Consider the following 17,605-nt stretch of genomic DNA (forward strand, 5'->3'; position numbering starts at 1 on the left):
TAGCCCTACATAGCTCAGCGACAGCCTGTCATTGGTGGCCCTGGATATTATCTGTCTTTAGTTGTGCACCTTTGTTCAACCAAGTATGTAATTTTAACCCTAGAAGGCAAACTCCGGGACAGAATTCATCAAAAAGAAAGCTACAAACCGTAATTTGTGAATTGGGAGCAAACAAGCCTCTCATTCAAATTCTGCTGTCAGACACTCAGGGTCAGCTTTCAGGTGGAAATGACCTTCTAAAGCAGGCGTTGGGGTGGATGGAGTTCTCTGCTCTGGTTTTCTCTTTTCTTCCTTTTTTCATACAGAAAAGGTACCTGTGGAAACAACAAAATTCCCGATAGGGAACACGGCAGCTCTCTATAAATCTATGGGCTTTGGTTGTAAATGCAACTGCCCCTGAGCCAGACGAGAAGCGCTGTTTATCACAACCTCTAGGGAAAGCCGTCTTGCCCCTCTTTGCCCAGGGTGCCCTGGGGCTACGGGGGTGCCCTTCCCGAGACTGGCACACAAGCGTGCCCTCATCTTCCGTTTGTCCCCAGGAGCGATGCTGTAGCTTCAGCTGGAAGGAGCCCCCAAAACAATTGCTGTGGCAGATGCCTGTGGAGTTGATTCAGTGCCCAGTAGCCATCCGTCCCTCTTCACTGCCGGTAGATGTCTGATGTGGTTGGGATTGCAGGTGGGGATGTCCTGATCTCCAGAAGATGAATGGATGAACCGTGGTTGGCCTCGTCCCACTGCCTTTTGCCAGCTGGTCGTCCTCCCAATTCCCCTTCCAGCCGGGGTGGGCTTTGGCCCGTGAGCTGTAAAGGGGAGTCTTCTGGTGTGTTTCAGGGACAGTCCTTTGAAGAGAGAGCCTTTTGCCGGTATCCATATCCCTGCCTTTTTCTTTTCCTGCTTGCGATGGAAGTGAAAGCACATATGCTAAGACCTATTGCAATCCCCCTGAGACAATGTGAGAAGATCCAAGAGCGTCATGGAGACATAGACAGCCGTGGCCAGTCTTGTTCCTTGAGACAAGCAAATGTCTTTCTTCCCTAAGCATTCCTTACACTAATTTTTTGCAGCCCAAAGCATTACCAGTCCATCACGTCAAGGGCTCAAATGTGTTTTCCATTAGTCGCACTCAATGGGTGAGCCACGTTTTGTACATGTCCTGCGGAGAGAAGTCTAATTTCTTGCAACAAGTAGAATGTAGATGGTGGAGCACACCTGCCTTGCCCCTTTCTGGCTGTAAGGGACTTAACTTCTCAGTGCCTCAGGTCTCTGAGGGGGCCTTACTTTGATGAGCTAAGCAGTTAGCCCCCAAGACCCGTAAAAGTCTTCCGAAGAAACACCTGGGGCTGCCGGCCTGCCCGAGGTGCAGTGGGCTCAGTGGCAGCTGATGGCACAAAAAGGGGCAGCTGATGGCATTGGAAGGCCTGTATTTATCTGCATCCCAGGACGACCGTGTAAATATGACCCTGCCTTTTAAGAGCTCGCAGTCGAAGACGGAAGGCTTCGTTGCTCCAACCTCCATAAGCTACTTTGCTGAGAGAGAAAATAGACACTGAACCAAAATATTGAACGTCCTAGAATGAGGGCTCTGCGGGTGTGACTCTGAGCCTTATCTCTGTATTTCAGAAACCAAGTTCACTGCCAGTCACAAGGCAATCACGCGCTCAGCAAATATTTACTGAAAGTTCTCAGTAAATCTTTTTGAGAGCCTGCCATGGACCAGCTATGCTTCTTGACCCTGGAAATCCTGCCTTGGACAGAGGAGCCAGGTCCTTCCTCTGAGGACCTTTCCGTCCTGGTGAGGGAGATGCACGCCCCCAAAACGAATAATTGCATATGTCGGGTAGTGGTCAAGGCTCTGGAGAAAAATCAAGTGGGGTCAAGAGATACTAAGATAGGGCAGGGCCTATGTTACACAGGCCTCCCAAGGTGAGATTTCAGCAAAGAGGAGAGGAGAACACCAGCCAAGCAGGTACTGAGGGAAGGGCACGCAGGAGGAGGGAACAGTAAGAACAAAGCTCAGAGGCAGGAGAATCAGGAGCCCATGTGGCTGGATCATGAGTGGGGGCTGCAAAGCGAGGTCAGAGGCAGGTAGGCGGGAGAACGTGGGGAAGCAGGCCGTGTGGGGCGTGAGTGGTGAGCAAGAACAGAGCGCATCTAGGAAGTGTCAGGGGCAGGATCTGAAGCCAGGCAGTGGACCCCAAAGCACACGCTTCTCAATCCCACACCCCACTGCCTGACTTCCTGGGAAGCAGGAGAAATGCCCGGCAGGTTAGAAGTTTGTCTTGGTCGCCCTGCAGAGAGCCTGGTGCAGCAATGGTTGCACCCTGTGTCCCGAACGGTAACCCACAGAAGAACAAGAGGAAGATGAATTCCTGAGGGGCTGGGGGGCGGGGGTGTCAGGAACATGGCTGTGCTGTGGTGGTACCCCCTTCTGGGGCTTGGCGTTAGCATCCCCTGCTCAGCTGCTTATGGGGAGGGAGTTTCGGTTCCTTGCTGGGAAAGGAGCCCTGCTGAGATACTCAGGCCTGCTTCGGGGTCAGACTCATGAAATCTCCACGGGCCAGCTGCACCGAGGCCATCTTCCTCCTCCTCAGCTCCCCCTGTGACCGGCCATCGAGTCCCTCGAGGAGGCGGCAGGTACCTGCAAAGAGTGACTTGTGGAGCCGTTAGGTTTGATGGATGGGCCCTTCGCCCTTTGTGGTTTTTATTATTAATACATTCTTTTGCTCCAGTGGTTCTGGGCTACAGGGTAGTGAGCTGGCCTGTAAGTTAGACGTGGGATGTGCCATGTACGACCCCCGTGGGGAAAGCTGATGTCAGCGACAATGTTTGCAAGCCTGCACTTTATGACAGATCACCGATCCCTTTACTGAGGGGTGGGTCAGGCTGGCCGTTCCCAGTGCTGGGTCAGACTGTGACGATCAGACCCCAACTGCCATTTAACTGCTGGGGGACCCGGAGGCGGGGTTTCCATGCCATCGGTGTCTCTTCTTTCTCACCTGTTTCAAAAAGGAGCGTGGTAATGGGACCACTCAGAGGGGTTGTTGGGGGAGTTTGTTGTTTTTTAAGACCCTTTTTAAAAAAGCAATTTTAGGTTTACAGCCAGATTGTGAGGGAAGTGCAGAGATGTCCCATGCCCCCCTGGCCCCCCACACGCAGCCTCCCCCGTCATCAGCACCCCCAGACAGGACATCTGTCACAACTGAGGAACCTACACTGACAAGGCTTCATCACCCAGAGTCTGCAGTTGACATGATGGTTCATTCCTAGGGTTCATTCTATGGGTTTGGACAAATGTGTAGTGACATGTATCCCTCACTGTGGTGTCACAGAGACGTTTCGCTGCCCTGAAAGCCCTCTGTGCTCCACCTGGTCACCCCGCCTCCCCCTGAGCCCCCGACAACCCCTGATCTCTTCACTGGCCCCACAGTTCTGCCTTTTCCAGGAGGTCATAGAGTTGGGATCACAGAGTGTAGCCTTTTCAGGTTGGTTTCTCTCACTTGTTAAGGCACATGTAAGTTTCCTCCATGTCTTTTCATGGCTTGATAGCTCGTTTCTTTCTAGCACTGAGTAATATAGTCCACTGTCTGGATGGACTACAATTTATTTACCCATCACCTACTGAAGGAAATCGCTGTTGCTTCCCAGTTTGGGCAATTATGAATAAACAACCATGTGCAGGTTTTGTGTGGACATAAATTTTCTACTCCTTTGGGTGACTACCAAGGAGCAGGACGGCTGGATGGTACGGTGAGTCTAGGTTTGCTTTTGTAAGAACCGCCAGGCTGTCTTCCCAAGTGGCTGCGCCATCGTGCGTTCCCGCCAGTGATGGGTGAGGGTTCCTGTGGCTCCACGGCCTCCTCAGCTGTTGGATTGGGGCCATTCTGGAAGGTGCTGGTGGACAGCTCATTGTTAAGATTTGCCTTTGTCTGATGATACACAGAGGTGTTGTTTTTAAACGAACACACAGAAAACCCTTAGCAGAGAGCCTGGCTGATTCTAGAAATTTTAATGTGTTAGTTTGGGAATATTCTCGAGAACGCGGACTGCGTGGCTCTCTCCGTACCTCCAAAGAGTCTCGTAAATTGAGGCGCCAGGAAACGGCCAGCTTTGCTTTGCGTGGGCGGGCGCTCGGTCCGGCCGCTGGGTCTCGCCTGGGGAACCCGCGTCCTCGCTCACCGCGTCGTGCGCACTGACTGGCGCCTGGACCTCAGCATGAATTGTCCTCAGGACAGTTTCTTCTCCGGTCATCAATTTAGCCCCGTGCCAGCGTGCTGTCTGAAACGGACGAGGCGCGATGGGAAACACGGTCCCGTGCGCTCGGGGAGGATACGGCACAGTAACCTCAGGGCAGCAGGCGCCCCGAGCGTGTTGGGGGAGCGCGCTCGTTACTCTGGTATCAGGCTGGAGCGTCTTCTGCGGGCCAGGCTCGCTCAGCTGCGCCACGCACTCGGCCTGAGAGCGTGTTTCTCACCTGCTCACTGCTGTGGGTGGGGGCCAGACGGTTCCTTGTTGAGGAGGCTTTCCTGTGCATTGCAGGGTAGTTTTCACCATCTCAGCCTCTACCCACAGATGTCACCTGTCCCCCCACCCCCTAGGCATGACGACCAGAAATGTCTACAGGCTTTGCCAAATGTCCCCTCCCTGGTGGTGGGGGGGGAATCACCCCTGGTTGAGACCCACCGCCTTGGAGCATGGCTCAGAGTGACATTTGGGGCAGATAAGTTACAGCAGGGTGGGCTGGGACCCCCTCCATGGACCGTTGCACAGAAAACCTTTCCATGCCGGGCTGGCTGGCTGGCAGGGCTGGCCAGATGGACAGATGTCTGCCTCAAGGAAAGTTGCGTTACTCTGCTGGGACTATGCCCGCCTTTTCGCCCCAAAGCTAAGATGACTTCACATTTTGATCCCTTCCAAAACTATGCCTTCTCAGAGCCATGCTAAACTGGTGCCCAACCAGCGTTTCTTAACATGTATCATCTCACCCTACCTTGTGTAATATTAAATTATAGCACCATTCATCCCAGAAATATGTATATAAAACATTTCAGTACAGGGGGACCCCTGTACGGAGAGTCAGTACATGGAACAGTGAGAAATACAGGGCACCACCCATGAAGTATTCTTGCCTAAACCATTCAGTCCGCACCTACCCACGTTTCCAGTCCTAACACCCAATTTAAAGGAAACACAGGAGATAGAGAAACAAATTCACTGACATGCAGAGACACCATCTGATCAAACCAGAAAGAGGATGTAATAGGCCAGGTGACTTAGTGTTTCATAAAATACCAATTGTGTGATACAAGGAGGGGATAACTGTTAATGGAATAAAAGAGACTTAAGAACATAACGCTCAGATGTGACTCTGGGCTGCCCTGGCTTGGATTCTGATGGGAACAAATGAATTCTATAAAACAATATGCTTGAGGTAATGAGGGAAATTTCGACCTTATGAAATTATTCTTTTTGTTAGGTCTGATGGTGGCAAGGTGATTATGTTTTTCAAAACCGTGAAGTATTTACATGTGAAATGGCATGAAGTCTGGGTTCTGGTGTGAAATATTGTGGACCCTGGTTCCTTGCCGGCCGTCAGCCAGGAGCCGCGTTCAGCTCCCACCCTCATTCCTTGACTCGTGGCCCCTCCAAATCCACAGCCACCAAGAGCAGGCGGCACCCTTCCCACATCGAATCTCTCCGATACCTCTTCTGCCACCAGCCAGAGAGAACTCTGCTTTTGGAGGGCTGGCTGGTGTGACGTGATCAGGCCAACCTAGGTATCTCCCTGTCTTAAGATCAACTTGGGATTTTGATTTCCATCTGCAAGTGCCCTGAAGAGCAAAATTAGTGTTTGAGTAACCAGGGCTGTGAGTTCAGGTGGTAACTTCCGAATCCTGCCCGCCACACGGCCTTGCGATGGGCTTTTCCTGCTGAAAATAGGCCCATCTCCGTCATCCATGTGGGTCTCCCTCCCCATCCCCCAGGCTCTGCCTGATGGCCTTCCACACCATCCTACGTGACAGCACACCTCCTACCACAACCCACCTGTTCTCTTCCCAGCTTTATTTTCCGCCACAACCTCTGCCAACGCCTGACATGCTGTTTATCTTGATTATGTTTTGGCTTATTGTCTGATGCCCCCAACTGGTACGTGAGCTCTCCAAAGGAAGATGTGTGGCCCCGGGGACCCCGCACTGAGAATGACACTGGGCACAGGGGAGGCGCCCAAAGCGATTGCCGGATGACTAGACCTCACCCAGGTTTCAGACGCAGAAATCCAGGCTTTCACACGGGAGCTTTCGACTTCGTTTTAGAGTTGGCCACTGTGTTTGCTTCTAGAGCTGCCATCACAAAGGGCCACAGGCTGGGGGCTTCAGCCACAGACGTGCTGGCTCCCAGTTCTGGAGGCCAGAGTCCATCTTCCAGATGTGGGCAGGCCTGGCTCCTTCTGGGAGCTCTGACGGAGCGTCTGCCCTGGGGCCTCCCGCCACGTTTGTGGTCAGCCGTCTTCAGACTCCGTGGCATCCTCCCCGTACAGCGTCCGTCCACCAAAGTCCCCGCCTTATAAGAACATGAGGACACCAGTCCTATTGGATGAGGGCCCCCAAGAACCTCACTTGATAAAGAGCCTGTGTCCCTGCAGGGTCACACTCGGAGGTCCTGGGGGTTCGGGATTTGGAGGTAAGGACAAGTCCCTCCGTAATAGCAACTGGTTATGTATGTTTTGCTTTTACACGAGCTCTGAGGACCAGGTTCAGCTCGCAGCAGACTCAGCCTTCCAGGGCCAGATGCCAGGGGTACCTGCCCCTCCCACAGGCCGCCCTCTGGACACCCGATGGGCACACGTTCCAGCAGAGACCATCTCAGCGGCTTTCAGAAGCCGCTGGACAGAGCATTTCACATGGAGATTAGAGCGGCCCTGAGACAGATGGCTTGCGGGCTGGAAATTACGCTTCCTGTGTTCGAAATTTGTACTGAACATTGATTTTCTTTAAGGAACACTTAATCATCCCCGAATTACACCTGAGTCCAGCACATTTTAAAGAGAGGGGGAGTAGTTTTGGGTTTTAACCACTGAGAAACCTGATAGGAGTATCAACTGTCCACGTGTCGTGTGTGCGGCCCGAGCGTGCTCAGGGACCCCCAGACCGGCCGGAAGCACCCGGGGGCGGCCATGCCAGGGACCCGCGCTGACACCTCCCAGCATCCCGCGCTGCGCCTGCGGGGACAGTCGGCTCCGTGTTGACCTGGTGAATGAAATGACGCGTCGGCATTAGGCACTGCTGTCTCTGACAACCCAAAATCATCTCCCAGGCCAGCAGCTGCAGTCCCACAAGTGAGGGACCCCGGAACTAAGGCCACGCCCCAGTGACAGATGATGAAAAAGGGCAGAGGTCAAATAAGTGATTTTCCCAAGGTCATAGAGCTCAGCACCCACAAAGACAGGCCTGGAAGGGGGGGTCCTGTGTCCCACCCACTGCCCTCCCCCCAGCACATTGGGTGGCCTCTCACGACGCCACCTTGCGCCCGCTCTGTCCCCAGAAGCCAGCATCCTCAAAGCCTGTGCTCTGTCCCACTGTTTTAACCCTGACTCTCCCTGCAAGACTTCTCGTCCTGGGACCCGAGTTCCTGCCACAGCTAGTTCCTCAGAGAAGATGGGACACCCGCTGACCTCATCGAGGAAAACTCCCTGTTAATAACATCGGCCTTGGAAAGCCTATGCTTTTCTGCCATCTCGGGGGCTCCCGGCCCCACCCCCACACAGGGAGGACACGGCCCGCGCCACCCAACAAGAATCCGCCCACTTGCGTGAACTCTTACATAAGTGGAAAGAACGATGCTTCAGCGAAGCCTGTACCCTCGCACCCAGTGCAAACGCAGCAACACCCGGTGTCCCCGTGGTCACATCTCAGGAGGGGTTTCTTCCGCGGCAGGACAGGTGGAAGGTGTGTGTGCTGTGAGCCCGCCCGCGGGTTTCCCTGCGTTAGGACAGAGGGGCGGGTGGTTTCCCCTGCTGTGTGCCAAAAAAAGTATGCCTATTTTAAGAAAGAAAAAAAAAACTGTATTAAAATTGTGATACTCAATATATACCAATAACAAAAGATGAATACAAGTCACGTTTAACTTCTGCAATTGCAAGAGGTGCTCAAAGTGGTTCCCATCAGCGTCCAGACACTTCTGATGATGGGGAACTACTGCTTGAGCCACGTTGACCAAAGTGTTCACCTTTATACATTTTTTGACACCCCCGATATATATATATATATATATATATATATATATATATATATATATATATATATGTATGTACTCTTGTCACCCTCAGATAAATGCATTCCTTTCTATGTCTCCATCCTTTCGATGTAATAATCATATTTTGTCTACATTAATATTCAATGCTTAAAATATTGTAAGTACATGTGTTCATCACAGTATCACTGAGGATTCAATTATGATCACGTTTCCTTTTCTGTATAATGATTTCTTATCGTCAGCTTTAAAACCTAATTTGTTTTTATTGTTTTTCTTCATTTTCTGTCTATTGAGCTCTCATTTACTCCCAAACTCTTCACTGATTACCTAAATCTCCTCTCAACACATTCATTCGCTTCAAATTTATTAGGAAAACTTCAGTTTCCTGCAGACACTGTGGCCAGAATCTTCCGTGCGGGCACTCGGCTGTGTGGGCCTCCCGTCACCAGCAGCCATGTCTTCACCAGGGTCCGCCGTTCATCTCTGATTCCTGTTGCCTCTTCTGTTTCCCATTCCTCATGAGGCCCCTTCCTCAGTTTACTCCCTTGGTGCCTGGAGCACATCCTCACGTAGCTTTCTGAGCGAGGGGGTAGGAGGTGAATGTTTGGAGGACTTGCATGTGTGGAAATGTTCCCTTTGCCACGAGGCTGGCAAGAGAGTGCTGGGTGGGAAAGCCTTTCCCCTTTGAGTTGGGAAGAGTGTTTTCATTGGCTGTTGTGGCTGCTGCGTCTGTGCTGAGTCCTGGTCTTTCTTCTGCAGGGAACTCTCTTCCGCGTCCCCGGTGTCCTGCAATTACCGCTCGGAGCCTGGGTGTGGAGCTGTTCCCATTCCCGGGCTCGTCACCCAGGGGCCCTTCCAACCTGGAAGTCACGGCCTTTCATTTGGGGAGACTCCTTGGATTGTTTCCTTGATGCTCCTGCCTCCCCCTTCTCTCTGTTTTTTCCATTGTTCAGATAAGGAGCCTCAAAGCCTCCTGTTGGTTGATCTTTTCTGCTGTCTTCCATTCCGTTGTTTTCTCTACTTCCACGGACACATTTCCTCAACTTTATCCATCCACCAGTCCAGTGACTTTCCAGTGCTGCTCTAATATTTTTAATTTCCAAGGGCTCATCTTCACCGTTTCTTAATAGCATCCTGTTTCTGTTTCACGATTGCGGTATCTTCTCTCATCTCTGTAAACGGGAGTGATTGAGAGTGTTTTTCACTTTGGTCTTTCCCTCCTAGGCTTTATCTCCTACAGAGTGCTTGTCTTTTCTGTTTGCCTGTTTTGGTCTCTGTATCATGGAGAGACTTTTCTCAGTGTCCAATACTTCCTGTTCGCTCGTATAAAAGAACCAGGGACTCCAAAGCCACTCGAGGCTCTGAGTCCATTTGCTGGGACTTGCGGGCTCCCGGCTTCTCTGAAAGGTAACCGGGCTGGCTGTTGGCAGAGGCCGCGGTGTCGGTACCAAAGCCCCTGGGACCCAGGACTTTTCCCGGAGAGTGAAGGTCCAGCGCTGGGGACAAATGCCTAGAAGTCTCAATGTTCGGGACACATAGGGTCACGCACACCGTTTCCAGCATGCTGACCCAAGCCCCATGGCCCCCGAGGGCCCACACGGAGCTCTGGGCTCCCCAGCCCGCTGCTTCCCATGCAGGTTTTCAGCGCATCTTCCTTATTTTAGCCCCCATGCACCCCCACTTTAGAGCTAGCTGTTCCACCAATTGCTGAGACTGGGGGATGGTATACATGTCAGTTCTTAGCTTTTCCCACGGACAGCTCACGACTTCCTTTGGAAGTTCTGCGGTTAGCTGTTTACCCATCTGCTTTCCACTCTCCAAGAGATGTGGCTGCATGTCCCCAGCGGGCTCTATGCCTTCCGTGATAGTCCCTTTTCTCCTTTAAGTGGGACTTGGGGAGAGAGCACAGTAGATATCTGTGCTCAATCTGCTGTCACTGTCATCAGTTTATTGATGATAAACAGGTTTAGAGAGCCCAGGAGATTGGCGGGAACAGCAGCTGTAAGGGGAGCGCTGTACCCTTTTTCATTCAGCCTCTGACTCAGTGCACTTTGCATGTGCACCAGGACGAGGCCCTGCAAGTCACATGAGTGTGCTGGGGACCTCCCTGGCACAATATGACAATAACGACTGTTTATTAAGTGCTTGCTGTATGTCGGACACAGTTCCAGTCTCTATATGTATCAATATATTTCATCGTCACAATAGCTTTATAACCCTATCCATTTACGGAGCAGGGGAATGAGGCACAGAGACTATAATTTGCCCAAAGTCACGCAGCCACAAAGTGGGGGAACTGGGGTGGGAACCCAGGCCAGGCTTCTGGACCAGCACTTGCCACTGCAGACTGGATAAGTCTGTGTGCCGGGGGTGCTCTGGGCACTGTAGGATGTTTAGCTGCGTCCCTGGTCTCTACCCGCTAGATGCCAGCACCCCCTCCCAGTTAAGACAACCAAAAAACGTCTCCAGACAGTGCCCTCTGACCCTACAGGACACAGTCATCTTCTGTTGAGAGTGACCAGCCTAGGCCTGACCTGACCCCTTGTCTGGGCCACTTCCTGGATGGGGGGCTGTCCAGGGGCCCCTTCCCCTCACCCTCGGAGCTGGCCATCATGTCCGTGATCCCCAAGTCTGGGGGCAGCTCCCCCTTTCTCTCCCATCCACCCGCATGGCATTCCCACCATCTGGTGCACTTTGTTTGTCAGTGTCACTGGCTATGAACAAAGCAGACAGAGCGGCCAGTGCTGGCAGCGGGGCGGAGCGCGGCCCCTCTGGACAGGCCATGTCCTTGACTCTGTGCTCTCACCCACCTTCCACCCACAGAGCCAAGGTGAAGAAGGGGGTGAACATCCTGAGCACCCGGCCCAGCGAGCCCCGGCAGTGGGACGCCAAGCAGGAGCTGGGCAACGGCGGGAAGCATGCCACCACCACCGTGCTGTGCCAGCGCCTGGGGCCCAGCGCCCGCAACAGGTAGGTGCCACCTCCCTCTCAGGCGCCGCTCAGGGGCCCGGTAACCCCATCTCCGCCTTAGAGCCTTGACCGAGACGTTCACCGCTGCTGAACTGAGCTATGAAAGCCTCGGCCTGGAAATCTGGGGCCCTGGCATCCGTGGCAGCACCCCCTGCCGTCTGCGGCCCCGAGGGCAGGCCGCCCACTCGGAAAGTGTGTTGTCAGGGCTTTGGCGCAGAGACGAGTTAGCGACATGCTGCTCTGCTTTGCCCGGGCTTATGCGCGCCCGTCACCTACACGTGTGTCCTGGGCGCCATGTCAGCTCCCGGCGCCCTCCATGGGGGGCAGAGGCGGCTTCCTACCATGTGCCTCCTTCACACGGAGGGTTGGACTGAGCGGGTGGGTGGGCGATTAAAGTCAGGAGGTGACAATCCCTGGCAATAATGGATGAGGACAAGCTGTGCGAGATCCTATGTAGACATCGGGTGATTATTTAAAATAATTGCTTTCTGCACATACAGTCACACATACTCATTTTAGAATATTTGGAAAGCTCAGTTGTATGTGGCAAAACGAGTTAAATACGTAAAATCCCTGCCACCCAAGGTGGCCACTGCTAACGTTTCATTTCCTTCCCGTGTTTTACATATATAACATCTGTATATAGTGAATGTGAAGTGGATTCATTTATTTTACGAATTTGGTATCAGAATCTACACACAGATTTTTTTTTAATTTTATTTAATTAAATTTATTGGGGTGACAATTGTTAGTAAAATTACATAGATTTCAGGTGTACAATTCTGTATTACATCATCTATAAATCCCACTGTGTGTTCACCACCCAGAGTCAGTTCTCCTTCCATCACCATATATTCATACACACAGATTTGTAAGGCACTTTCACTTAGATCTCAATTATATTGAAAGCATCTTCTCTTGACATTAACTATTCCTCCATGTTTTTAATGGCTGTATAATGTTTCGTCATACAGATTTAATGTTACACACCTAATCATGTCTGTACTTTTGGGCACTTAGGTTGTTCCCAAGTTTTCTTCTCAGAGAAAACAGAGCAGTAAACCGCCTTCCACGTATGTACACTCTTCCTCTTGCGTAACGTGGCTTCTCAGAATCAAAAACTTTCATCGTTGTTTAGGGCTCTCGATATATTCACTTAGGGTATTTTCTTGAAGGGATTAGCACGGAAGGAAGAAGTGTCCATTGTGGGGCACATTTTCTCAAGCACACGCGACAAGGCTGTCAAGACATATTCTGCAAGTTCTCCATTTTGCTATGAGACGCCCAGCTCTTTTATCTCCAGCACCCCCTCTTCTCAGCCCTACCTTTCATGTGCAGCCAGCAGAAACATCTGGCGGCCCAAACAGCGCACTGGTTTAAACACCAACCGTCACCATCATTACCCCAGAGGGACCGTCAGTACATCTGAGGGGTGAGGGTTAGGAGTCCCAATATTTCATCTTGTGAAAAAAACGGCCAGAAAAAAAAAAAAAAAAGCCTGCCTGGGTGCAAATTAAACCTCCCTTGTCAAATGCACATAAAGTCTAATTAACCCACCTGATTAATGTTGATTATGCAAATAAACGTGACCATGTTAATTCACAGACAGGGAATTGTGTATGTAAATAGTTTCTCCTATTATAACCAGGAGGTGTCTCCACGTGAGGGGGACAAGCCTGGCTGATGGCTTCTGAACAGTCCCCGTGGCAACGCTGTTTTCTCTGCGTCTTCCGGAAGCTCTGCTTTGAGACCAGTTGTGTTTCTTGAGTGCAAACACTGTGCCTGGGTTTCCGCTGTCAGTCATGCTGGATGTTTCGGCAGAGGGAGCTGCGATTCCAGACGTGTGTTTGCGCCTTTCCAGCTTCAGAGTTTGCACTGCCATGACTTAGAGGCGTGGATACAAGGTCGTGGGAGGTGTGACCAGCTCTGCATGCTCTTCGGTTTTCACGTGATATCTTAGAAGTAATGTTTGCGTGTGCAGGAGAGGCGGTCCGGCAGGGCTGGTGTCAGGCGTGCTGCGTCGGGTCCCCGTCTGCCGTGACAGCTGGGTGGACTGTGGACATCTCTTCCCAACTCCTCAGTCAGTGATTGGCAAGAGCTTGAAATTGACTCTGTAGCAGTATTTACACCCCAGAAATTGGCCACCGCCCCAAGTCAGGACTTGTGGTGATTGTGGGAAAGCCTGTTTTTCCCACTACGGGTGGGTGTGCTCTGCTCACGCACTTCCTGCCTGGGGTCTTCAGAAAGCACTGGTTGGTTCACCTAAGGGAAAACTGCGACGCTTCTTGTCAGGCAGGAATCCACTGAATCAGGCCCAGACGCCAGCCTCACAGAACCTAAACATTGCGGGGCAACTGGGACCATCAGTGACATGGAAGGTGCAGGTGCCACAGGGCAGGAGGCCTTACTTCTCTTCACCTGTAGAGAACAGGCCAAGTGTACTTGTTATGTACACTGCTGCGTAACAAATTGCCCTGAAACTTAGAAGTTGAAAACAACACACGCTTATTGTCTCCTGGTTGCTGTAGGTCAGGGGTCCAGGCCTATCGTCGTGAGGGCCTCTCCTCGAGGGTCTTTCGCAGGCCGCAGTGACAGTGTCAGCCAGGACCTGTGTCTCACGTGGAGGCCCACCCGGGGGAGGGTGAGAGTGCAAGTTCACGTGCCCACTGGAGTCCGCCCTCAGGATTGCGGGGCCAGGGGCTCAGTTTCTGGTTCCTCGCCAGGTGCCCTTCTCCAGCTGGGTGCCCATGAGAAGACCCAGGAAGAGAGAATGCCAGGAAACGAAAGTCACAGTATATTTGAGCCTGACCTTGTAAGTGACACCACACACTTGCTGTGTTTTATTAGTTCAAAGCCTAGGCCGCACTCAAGGGGAGGAGAGTACAGAGAGGGGTGAATACCAGGAGGGGGGCATTGTTGGGTCTTACTGTAGCCATTTCACACCGCCTACCTCACTGGACAGCTCGTCCAGGCTGTGGAGGGCCCCCACTGTAGCTGGAGGCATGTGAGTTACAGACCAGCTGTTGAAACCGGCACTCCCTTAGCTGGGTACCATCTATCCAAGTCTACAAATCCATCTGCTTTTTTATTTAACTTAAGCCAGTTGATCAAAAGGGAAATTTTCTGTTACAGCCGGTATTAGTGAGTGTTCTTAGTTGCTCTAAAAGGTGATGACCCTGACTTGTTTAAGCAGAACAGGAATTTATCCAAAGAGATTGCCGGGAAGGCTGTAGAAAACGTGAAAAATGGACAACATCGGGGAATCAGCCAGAGCCGGGAAAGTGTCCCCAAGCCATCCGTCATCACATACCACTCAGACCGCTATTCATTTAGGAGTTTCCTTTAGATCAACTTTTAATTGGTCTTGTTTTTAAAAATTCACCCACATCTTTAGTGATAATATCCTTGAAATTACACATTTCAGGCACTTTGATTATTTTCTAATGTATGTTACAATGAGTACAAAACTATAAGAGTTACTTGAAATAAGTATCCTTGGTGATAGGCACAGGGGCATAATTTATGCGTATTCTTGGTCATAACAGGAATACAGCCAAGGATTCGCGCAGTGTGATGGGCGCTGCCTTGCCAGGGTCCCCTCAGGTCCCTGGAAAGGCGTCTGGGCACCTGTGTGGGTGTATCAGGCTGTGTGAGTTCAGGCTGCTGTAAGAAATACCTCAGATTGGGAGGCTCTAACAGTGGGAATCTATTCTCTCCCAGCTCTGGAGACCGGGAGTCCGAGATCAAGGTGTTGGCAGGGTTGGTTTGTGGGGAGACTTCTCTTCTTGGCCTTCTGACTGTATCCTCACATGGCCTTTCTTCTCTGTGTGTACTCAGGGGTCGAGCAGGACAGAAAGAGCTCTGGGGTCTCTTCTTCTCGTGAGGACACTAGTCCTGTGAGGTTAGAACCCCACTGTTACAACTTCATTTAACCTAAACTATCTCTTTAAAAGCCCTCACTCCTAATACAGTCACCTCGGGGGATAGGTCTTCAGCTTAGGAATTTTGGAGTGGGGGTACACAGTTCAGTCCGTAGCTCGAACACCCCAACCTGCATCCTCCAGAGGTCCCTCTGGCCCACTCTTCAAGATTTCTGGAAAATCCTGGCGGTTTCATCTTCCTGGGATGGTTCTTGCGAATGATGATGGGTGTGAAACACGAAAGCCCATGCCCCCCGCCCCCAATGCAGATGACTCTGAATTGTAATTGACACCCCAGAACTCCCAGGGCTCAGAATTGGCGGGGATGTTTCCTGAAAGCGTGCCTTTCCTTTGCATGAACTGTTTCCTCTCTCCCTCTCCCTTTCTAGTTTCTCCTGGGAAAGCTTCCTGGGTCAATCACTTACAACCAAATCCTTGTCGTAGGGTCTGCTTCTAAGAAACCGACCTGAGAATCTCAGGAACATAGGGGCCCCCTGCTTCCTTGCCTGGTGAACTGGCCTCTTATTTGTCCAAGTGGGGGGAGCACTTGTTAAGAAGACTGTCAGACAAGACAGCTGTTTGGATGACACACTTGGTCCCTGGAGCCCAAACCCTCTGAAAGACCCGTGGCCTTATGGTCCTGGAGCCATCTGTTTGTAAACCCTCAGCTCCAGGAAGAGTTTGCCACCGGTCTGTACACACACAACGTTGTGCTGCATTTAATTTCCGCCCCCCCCCCCCCCCCCGCAGATTAATATTTTAGCAGCTCGAGCATCTCCGCAATCATGCAGAATCAGTGAGCAACCTACTGGGTTGTATTTCATACTTACAGGGCATGAGGCCAGCAGAGCAATTAACAGCCTGTCCAGATCCGCCAGCATCAGAGCTCTGTGAGTGAGTAAATCCAGCGTGAAGAAAATGCCCCTGTGACCACCGGGAAAGAGAAGTGGATGGCACGTTCGAACGCAGGAACCCATTTGTGGTCCTGTCAGTGGACGTTCCTTAGGAAACACCTTCTGCTAGCCCTTTCATCTCCTTTCCCCATTCTGACTCTTCCTTCACACCTGAGCGTCTGGGCGAGTCTGGGCGGCAAGAATTTCATAAAACCTTTGAGGGGACCCCAGCCCAGAGGGAGCGCTGACCCTGGGCCCCCTCTTTCACCCCAGTGTCAACCCTTCCTCTAAGACATGCTTTGGACCTAAGCTTTCCCTGATCTTCACCCTCTGAAGTTCATTTCTTCAGGGGAAATGCCAATGAGGTGTTTCTTTAAACTGAGGGCATTCTTTTAAGTTAAGGGGGAATTTAAATTAACATGTGACCTCTGCAGCTGTGACTGACCCCGGCTCCCCAGGGAGGGTCCCTGCTGCTACCTGCAAACTCCCGGCCTAGCCACACTCACCAGTGCCACTACTTACTTATGAAGCACCTTTACCCACGTGGGGGTGCAGGCCCCGTGTTGCCCAATCTCTGTAGTTTTCTAGAAGGATGGCAATTCCAGAACTTCATGTGAAATCTCCCAATTTTTAGATGTTTACCCGGATTTTCAAAACCACATGCAGATCAAACAAAAGGGCCGTTATTATCAGCAGGTGACTTACGGGTGCTGGGCCGGTCTGATCCGACCCTACGGTCCATTCCACGTTGGCTAAAATCAGGCCTGTTTCCTTCAGGGGTTCACTGTATGGTCAAGGGATGGAGTCAGCAGCAAAACAGCCGTCCTGGCCCTCCTCTGCCTCTCTTAGAGGGACATGCACGTGAGGCCAGCCCTCATTTTCACCTCGGGAGTGGATCAGGTCACACCAACTCTCCGTGTTTCCAGCAGATGTTGTACACACGTGTCCATCCTCTGGTTCCGTAGCCATGTTCACCCTTGGCTTTCATACAATGACAGTGCTACCAGGGTCCTGCCAGTGGCACGGTGTCCCTCCCTCCTGCTGTCCTTGTCACCTAGCTTCTGGGTGGGTGGGCTGGTAGACCAGCAGGGGTCTGGCAGGTGGCCCCAGCAGGACACATGCTCTGAGTCCACACACTTCCACGGGCCACCAAATCCATTTCCTTCCCCCCGGGCCCCCGGGACCCACAGCTGCTGCCATAATCCCCATACCACTCGGTCATCCTGCTTCAGGGACACTCCGCTGCTGGGGAGAGGCATAACTCAGGAAGGTAGGGAAAGAAGGGCTTTTCAAACCACAAACATCATTGAAAATCGTGAACAAATGCACATGAGTACTCGCTGGAGCAGTCTCAATTGCAGACTTTATATGCATAACGAGAGTCCTCCGATGTTTGTTTTCGGAGGATTCTGGAATCTGAATGGGCCGCTTCCTGTAAAGAGCCTCAGCACAGCTGAGGGGAATGGCACACCAACAGAACCTGCTCGTCCCTGGAGGAAATTGCCCACACCGAGGCCTGTCTTGCAGAGATATGTGAAGACAGCACAGAAAAGCTGCCAGGCAGCCTTCCAC

The 17,605-nt window shown here is 51.8% G+C and overlaps 1 protein-coding gene across 5 annotated transcripts in view; it reads left to right on the forward strand.

Moving 5' to 3' along the window:
- The window catches only part of TMEM132C (transmembrane protein 132C), a 268,198-nt gene that overhangs the window by 154,403 nt on the left and 96,190 nt on the right, over positions 1–17,605 (forward strand). For all 5 annotated transcript variants that reach the window (XM_088801091.1, XM_088801089.1, XM_088801092.1 and 2 more), the window contains exon 3: positions 11,074–11,220. In XM_088801091.1, the coding sequence (XP_088657217.1) occupies positions 11,074–11,220 (147 nt within the window). The remainder of the gene's footprint in view (positions 1–11,073; positions 11,221–17,605) is intronic.

This window comes from Rhinolophus sinicus, chromosome 9 (genome assembly GCF_057876585.1).
Source record: "Rhinolophus sinicus isolate RSI-liver-muscle chromosome 9, RSI-T2T, whole genome shotgun sequence".
Taxonomy (NCBI): domain Eukaryota; kingdom Metazoa; phylum Chordata; class Mammalia; order Chiroptera; family Rhinolophidae; genus Rhinolophus; species Rhinolophus sinicus.